Here is an 8,401-nt window from a genome sequence, read left to right as displayed (position 1 = left end):
TGACACACCTGGCTGAGGGTGGAGGGCAAGCTGAGAGGTATCCAGAGGCCTGGCTAGTATCTATAGAGGTAGAGTTCAAGCAGAGGTTGCAGAAAACGACCATCAAAGGCGCCAAGATTCACTGCCTGAAAGTGCAGATGAGAAAGCGGCCACATGGCCCCCCAATGTACAGACCCACAGGGTGTTTCTCTCTTTAGACACTTTCAGTGGCAGCCTCAGACCCGGGAGCCAGACAGCGGCACGGAGTCAGGCAACAGTAACAAAACACATTAGAAATTGTACTGCTTTTTATTGGACAGTCAGTGATGGAGGGTGTTCTTCCCATGCCCTTAGACTTAATTAAGAAGACATCACGAGCTATGTACAACTTCATTTCCTGTTCGATTTTGTGGTTACATTATTTATAGGCCCTTGTTTTCCCAACTCAAGATGAACATGCACAGACATGTACCTCCTGACTTCAAGCTGTTTTACTAATGGTGGAGTCCAGCTCTTGCTAAGGGGTTGGATTTTGTCATAGAAGTGACATCTGGCTGGTTGGGAAAGGCCAACCAGCTGAAGCAAGTATGTGAATGAGGTGAGGAAAGGCACACGGTGTGAGGATGTTCCCATCCTTCCACAGGAAGGTGCCTGACTGTTGTTTGGGGTCCCTAGGGCCCTGGCACGAGTGTAGTTTCCGTTATGCCTTCTTTTGGGGAGGTAACGCTCCCTATGTTAACGGTCTCCTGAAATAATGTTTTTCATGTCAACAGATCTTATTACAAGTTTTGCGTTTTGCATACCTCGATGAAGTAGTGGAAAGAGTTTTTGTGGAAATCTAGTGAAAGGGGAAGAAATTATAATGGGGCAGGAAACCAGTGAAAATAAATGTTTGTTGAATTAATTAACTATTCTCTCCCTGTTCCTCTTCTTCCCTTTCTCCAGGTGGCAGAAAGAACAAGCCATTGGGTTTTAAATGTTTCATTGGAAAGTCACAGTAGTGTAACCTTTTCAAATTGATGTGGAGAGAAAAGGCAATCTAAGAGTCCTTGGATTCCTCCTGGCTCTATTCAAGAAAAGAGAGTTATTGAAAGAATTCTGTCTTTTCTCAAATTCTCCTGCTAGAAGGATATCTTCTGTTAGTTTCATTGGCTGAACACTGGATCATCCCACACTAACACTATAGCTCTATTGTTCTCAGAAGAGAACTAGCTGAGGAGATGGATGGCAGGAATTACTGGACAAGAGCAGGTTGGGTTGGACATGTGATGATTTACATTTCCACAATTCAGAATGTGGCATCAGTTTAGTCTGATATGGTTAGTTTGTGTAGAGATGGGTCTGTCATTTCACTTATGAAAGCAAAGATTGTTCTTTTTCCAGAAGGCCTATAGTTCTCTGCCAAATGCAGACTCACTAAATTCTTGAACTTTAATGAATGACTATAGATTTCTGTAGGTAAGCCCCGCACCACTGTCTTTTAGAAATTCTACTGAAGAATAATTATTTAGAGAGACTTGCAAAAATAGAGATTAAAGTGTTCCACCATCCCTTCTTTCTTGAGAAGCAGACCTTTTCAGAGGGATACATATTCTAATTTACCTCCTGTAGTGGCAAAGCTAGAGGGCCCCAAAAAGAACCCTTCTTAGACACTGGACAACATGGTGGAAGTGAAGATCTGCTGCAGAATTTGAGGGATCTCCTTGGTATCCATGGCAACAAAGGAGCGGCCTGCTGGTAGAGTTTTCTGAAGCCTGTGGGTTTAGAAAGGGAAAGAAAATTACCAATGCAAATTGGGCCTCCCTTTCCTTTGCCAGCCTCAGCAACCCAGAGAGTCCTCAGAGTTTCTTTAAAAAAGGAAGTTTTTACTTTCTAATACCTGGCTGGTCAGTGGACATTCATCCAGCTGTCAGCAGGGATAAAGGGCTTGGAAAAGCAGTGAGAGGAACCACTGAAAAGAGGGAGGGCCTGGCATAAGGATCTTTTCAGTAAGACAAAGAGCATCTTTCAAAGGATTTCCTTTCATTTATTATAGTCACTGTAGCTGTTGTTTGAAATTCCCTCCTTTGAGGACTCGATTAACTCAGCTGATCTGGTGGCAGTAAGACTTCTGGGGCTTCATGGGGTAGATTCTCAGAATTTTTAACCACCCTGCGAAAAAAGCTATAGTCCCCAGTTCAAGGATGATTTTGACTGAGGGGCAGTTTTCATTTGCTATTTGCCTAGCAATGGAGAGGGCACTGGGTTTGGATTCTGGAGAGTTGGATTCAAATCCTCCCATGGAGATTTATTAGCTGTATGACCATGGGTAAGCTCACGAGGATGATTCTACTTGTACCACCTCCCTCCAGAGCTGCTGTGCGGAGATGCTTTATAAATGTGTTACTTTGGTTTTAGCACTCTGTTGACATTCGCTTAGAAAGATGAACATTCAATTCAACTCAAAACCTTGACTGAGCACACATGATAGGAAAGGCACATTTAAATGTGGGTACTGGGAATACAGAGGTGAAGATGAAAAGGATAGCCATTTCACCCCAAGAAGCTTAATAATCAGAGTTAGGCTCTAAGCCCAGGTCCTCAGTCTCTAAAGCCTGGGCTCCTCCCATTACACCACACTGCCTCTATTGGAGGAGGGAAGGATCACTGTAGGAGCGGCAGGGACTAGGAAGGCTCCTCCTGGAAGAGGTGGGCACCTTGGAGCTGGATTTCAATAGGAAATGATGTGGAGGGGGAAGGGGGAATAGAAGGAGACATACATAAAGCCACAGGGCTGGCACTCGTACGTGCTGGTAGTGGTGTGGAATGTGAAAAGCAGAGCACCATCAAGGGGCCTGCATGGTGCCTTCTGATTCTAATGAAATAGCACAGTGGAATCAAGCTGGGAAGGAGTGTTGGTGCTAGACTGCAGAGGCCCTTCAATGTAGACTAGGAGTCTGTATGTTCTTATGTGAGAACCATAATGAGAACCAGAGGAGAGTACTTGACGAGGGAGCTGGGTGACGAGACCTGAGAGACTGGAAGCAGGGAGACTGGCTACACTGGGACTCAGGACCCCAGACAGATAGAGCACTGGGGGTGGAAGTGACATGGAAAGGGGAGGTCATTTCTTGTAGGACAGAGTTGATGAAACTAGAGCTTGGGGCACGTCTACACTTACACAGTAGAAAAAAGGAAGGCCAGCCAGCAAGGACACTGGAAAGCAATAGCTAGAGGGGTAAGAGAACTGGGAGGAAGTAGCATCTCTGGAGGGAAATCACCCAAGGGGGACATGGTCAATAGGATCAAATACTGTAGAAAGGTAAAGGAAGATGAGCATTCAGAAGAACACCAAGATTTGGTCATTAGGAAGTCACTGGCAAACCTGGAGTGGTGAGGAGGGAAGTCAGATTTCATCAGGGGGGAGTTAGTGATAATGATAATAATAACAATGATAATAATGATGTTACAAAGGGCTTATGTATGTTCTCTTGTTTGATCCTCTGGACAACCCTGAGAAGTAGGTGCTATTATTACCCCCATTTTACAAACAAGGAAACTGACAGAGGCATAAAGTGACTTGTCCAGGGTCAGACAACTAACAACTGGTTGTGGCAGGATTTGCACTTTCCACTGTACCACCTAGAGGTGATAGGGAAGGTCAGGCCATAAGAAGTAGAACAAATAAATAGAGAAGACAGAAGGAAAAACAGGAAGGAATAACAGATTCAAGTGGAGTTTGTTTTTTTAAGGATAGGGAAGACCTGAGGATGTTTATAGACATAAGGAAAGGATAAAATAGAGAGGCAGAGACCAAAAAAAAAAATGAGAGAAAGAGAGAAGGGATGATTAATTCATTCAGTAAGTGGTTATTAAGGCCTACTATGTGCCAGGCACTAAGGTACTGGAGATACAAAGACAACAATGGACAGTCCCAGTCCTCATTACATTCTATCAGGGGAGCCAACACGAACACACATTTATATATAGATGTGGGTGTCTATTCATCTATATAGAAACAAAGGCATATATTTACACACACCCTTATGTGTAATATGTTTACATGTACATATAAATCTATATATATTAATGCATATATACTTGAGACATTTGTATTGTATATTGTAATAGATACATACAATACACATTCATATATAATTTCTATATAGAAGAATAAATATAAGGTAGTTTTTGGAGGAAGGCATTAGCGGCTGGAGGATCAGTCATAAGGGGGTGTACAAGTTGAGTTTTGATAAAAAGTAGGGGTGCTAAGAGGCAGAAGTGAAGAGGGTATGCATTCCCAGCACGAGGGACAGACGAAGCATTTCAGACATTTCCTTGACTTGATTCTCTGAGAACACTTACCTTACTGCTTGGTCACCTAAAGAGCCAATGAATATGGCAAAAGCGTTTACTTGGGGGTTGGCTGTCAAGACCTGGGCGAACCTCATTGGGTGTATGCCGTACCGATCCAGGTTAGCATCACTCAGGACAATGACAAAGTACTCATCGGCATCTTCTTTCGCAATCTCATTGATGGCATGTTCTGTTCCTTCTAAAGTATGGTCTCCACTCATGCAGAATTGTGCATGGGCATGCATTGTCTGTGAGCAGAAGATATGGATCAATAATTTTGGTGAAGAAGCCCTTTTAAATAAAGGACATTTTCAATAGCAGCTATGGGTGTGTATTAGCTATTACCATGGATACTAAGGATTTGATATGCTTGCACTACTTCTGTGAAGGATGCCAGAGAAGTTACATGATATAAAGCTCAGTTCTCAAGTTGTTTCTTCTTTGCTATAGGGATAAAGGAAAATTATTCCTTTTTCTGTCTGTTTTGGTTTTCTGGGCAATTACTGAAAATGAATTGGTTATTTCTATCTCTGGTTAGAGGTTATTCATAGAATTACAAAATTTGATGTAGAAGAGAGCTCGAGAGAAAATTCAATGTATTTTCTCTTCTTTCCCTTCTTCTCCCTTGCCTCCCCACCCCGCCAAAAAAAACCCTCTTTATAACATCAATATGTTTTAAAGAACAGCACACACAAACTACCGACTGGATCTAGGACTTGAGATGAGTTACAGAAACAGGGTTCTAAGTATAGTAAGCTGCAAGTAAAAGAGGAATTATGACGACTTTGGATTTAGATTCTCTTTGTTGGAGGCCCAGGGTGGGGTGAAATACACAGCTGCATTTCCCCTCAGGGTGGTGCATTAACACTGGAAAATCAAAAAGCTCCTATGTTTACATCTCTTCTTCACTGTATATTTTTTAGTGACCAAAAGATACTTTCTGTAGATCTATAGAAGCCTTCATTCAGTACACAGATCTATCCTCAGAATGCCTTTACCTTCAGAATCTGAAGTCTCTGCTTATTGTCCTTGGGGATTTCATTCAATGGAACCAGGTTAACATAACCATCTCCAGAGTGTCCGGCAATGTCATACTGCATGTAAGAGAATCAAATAGTTAGAAATTTACATTTACTTTTGACCCAAATCAGCAAATCCCAAACTAGGTAACACTTCCACTTCTGGGGAATTCTAGGTACCACCTTTTAGGAAGAACTGTAACAAAGTCAACTATATCCAGAGAAGAAGAATAATGCTACTGAGGGTTCTGAAAACAGTGCCTTAAGACAGACTTTCGAAGGAACTGAGAATACATAGTCTAAAAAGGAGGAAACCTGCCTCCCAAGGTTGTTGTGAGGATCAGATGAGATAACATGTGTAATGTGCTTTGAAAACCTTAAAGCACCTTATAAATGCTACCTCTCATTATCATTATTATTAACACTGTCATGAGGGCTAGTAGTATTAATGGTGGGGGATCACAGACGTAGGATTTGGCACATGCTGTCAGGCTCAGGTGCTGTCAGAAGGTTTTGTTTAATTGTTTTTCTTTGTTATAAGGAAGGACTCTATTGCAGAGAGGCTTAATCTAAGAATATTAGGTTATTTATAACATTTTTTCATGTCTCATTCCTAACACTTCTGGTAGCTGAAAGACGGCACTATAGGCAGAGGCATTATGGGTCTGTAACACCATCCTCCTGGCCAGCCAGATTTGGATCCTTCATGTGTGTCCTCTTACTGTACATATCCAATCTACCTCCACGATACCCTTTGCGTCTGACCCTTTCCCACAGCTTACAAGGCCACCTACCTAGTTCAGGCCTTCATCCCCACCCTAGCCTGGCCTATTGCCATAGCCTCTTAATTGGTTCCCCTACCCCAAGTCTCCACAGAGTGGCCAAAGTAACTTTCCAAAGTGCAAGAATGACCAGGTCTTACTCTTCCTTGATATTTGATGGAGGTTCTCTTGTACCTCTAGGATCAATATCAACTTCTCATGTCTCTGTGATTCTGCATGGGCCATCCTTTCCCATCCATTTCCCCTGGAATCCCTCATTTCCTTCAGAGTTCAGCTCAGGCACCTCCTTCCACATGAAGCCTCTCCAGATACCCCAGCTTCTAGTACCTTTCCTTCAAATTATGCTGTCTTCCTTTTGTAAGCTAGTAAGTGTCTGAGGTAAAATTTGAACTCAGGTTCTCCCAACTTCAGGGCCAGTGCTCTATTCACTGAACCACCAGCTGCCTTTTTTTCCCCTTTTTTTTGGTGAGGCAATTGGGGTTAAGTGACTTGCCCAGGGTCACACAGCTAGTAAGTGTCAAGTTTCTGAGATCGGATTTGAACTCAGGTCCTCCTGAATCCAGGGCCGGTGCTCTATCCATTGCGCCACCTAGCTGCCCCACCAGCTGCCTTTTTAAAAAAAATCATAAAAGTATTTTATTATTTTCTACTTACATGTAAAGATAGTTTTCAATATTTGTTTTTATGAGTTCTAGTTCCAAATTTTTCTCCCTCCTTCCTTCTCCTCCCCCTCCCCAAGAAAGAAAGAAATTTGATATAGGTTATATATGTACAATCGCATTAAACATATTTCTGCATTAATCATGCTGTGAAAGAAGAAACAGAACAAAAGGGAAAAACTTCAAAAGAGAAAAAGTATAAACAGTATGGTTCAATCTGCATCCAGATTCCACAGTTCTTTTTTCTGGATTATGGAGAGCATTTTCTATTATTTTTTCTTTGGAATTATCTTGGATCATTGCACTGCTGAGAAGAGTTAAGTCTATCACAGTTGACCATCACACAGTGTTTTGATATTATGTACAATGTTCTCTTAGTTCTGTTTATTTCACTCAGAATCAGTTCATCTAAGTCTTTCTAGGTTTTTCTGAAATTCGCCTGCTTATCATTTCTTACAGCACAGTAGTATTCCATTATATTCATATACCACAACTTGTTTAGCCATTCCCCAATTGATGGGCATTCCCTCAATTTCCAATTCTTTGCCACCACAAAAAGAGCAGCTATAAATATTTTTGTACATGTGGGTCCTTTTCCATTTTTTATGATCTCTTTGGGATACAGACATAGTAGTAGTATTTCTGGGTCAAAGGGCATGCACAATTTTATAGCCCTTTAGGTATGCCAAATTGCTCTCCAGAATGGCTGGATCAATTCACAACTCCACCAACAATGCATTAGTGTTCCAATTTTTCCACAGCTTCTCCAACATTTATTATTTTGCACCACCTAGCTGCCCCACCACTCTATTTCTTAGCTGATATTTTTCTAACTATTTAGATCTGATATTATTTGTGTGAAAAGTGTTTTGTAATTGTGTTCATAGAGTTCCTGGGTTTGTCTTGGCAGGCAGACTCCCAAATATTTTATACTGTCTACAGTTACTTTATTTTATTTTTTTTTAGTGGGGAAATGAGAGTTAAGTGATTTGCCCAGGGTTACACAGCTAGCAAGTGTTAAGTGTCAAGTGTCTGAGGCCGGATTTGAATTCGAGTCATCCTGAATCCAGGGCTGGTGCTTTATCCACTGTACCACCTAACTTGGCCCTCCCAACCCCACCCCAGTCACTTTAAATGGAATTTTTCTTTCTTTCTCTTGCTGCTGAGCTTTGCTGGTCATGTATAGAAATGCTGATGATTTATGTGGATTTATTTTATATCCTGCAACTTTGCTAAAGTTATTGTTTCAAGTAGTTTTGTAGTTGATTCTCTAGGATTCTCTAAGAATACCATCATATCATCTGCAAAAGAGTGATAGTTTTGTTTCCTCCTTGCCTATTCTAATTCCTTTAATTCCCTTTTTTTCTCTTATTGTTAAAGCTAACATTTCTATTACGTTATTAAATAATGGAGGTGATAACGAATATCCACGTTTCATCCCTGATCTTACTGAGAATGCCTCTAGCTTATCCCCATTATATATAATGAATGTTTGTTGATGGTTTTAGGTAGATACTGCTTATCATTTTAAGGAAAGCTCCATTTATTCCTTTGCTCTTTAGTAGATGCCCTTACTTAATAGAAAGATAGTTGTACAGATGAAGGGAAATACTGGCCTTTTATGCTG

The 8,401-nt window shown here is 41.3% G+C and overlaps 1 protein-coding gene across 1 annotated transcript in view; it reads right to left on the bottom strand.

Annotated features, from left to right (window-relative positions):
* Positions 1–269: 269 nt before the first annotated feature.
* The window catches only part of VWA8 (von Willebrand factor A domain containing 8), a 411,604-nt gene continuing 403,472 nt past the window's right edge, over positions 270–8,401 (bottom strand). Inside the window, exons 43-45 of the mRNA XM_043992994.1 lie at positions 5,313–5,408; positions 4,324–4,562; positions 270–1,733 (exon numbers count right to left, since the gene is read on the bottom strand). Of these exons, the coding sequence (XP_043848929.1) occupies positions 1,625–1,733; positions 4,324–4,562; positions 5,313–5,408 (444 nt within the window). The 3' untranslated portion in view covers positions 270–1,624. The remainder of the gene's footprint in view (positions 1,734–4,323; positions 4,563–5,312; positions 5,409–8,401) is intronic.

The sequence above is a fragment of the Dromiciops gliroides genome, chromosome 3 (genome assembly GCF_019393635.1).
Source record: "Dromiciops gliroides isolate mDroGli1 chromosome 3, mDroGli1.pri, whole genome shotgun sequence".
NCBI lineage: Eukaryota > Metazoa > Chordata > Mammalia > Microbiotheria > Microbiotheriidae > Dromiciops > Dromiciops gliroides.
The sequence above is the reverse complement of the archived record's forward strand: the minus strand, read 5'-3'. Positions and strand labels throughout refer to the sequence as shown.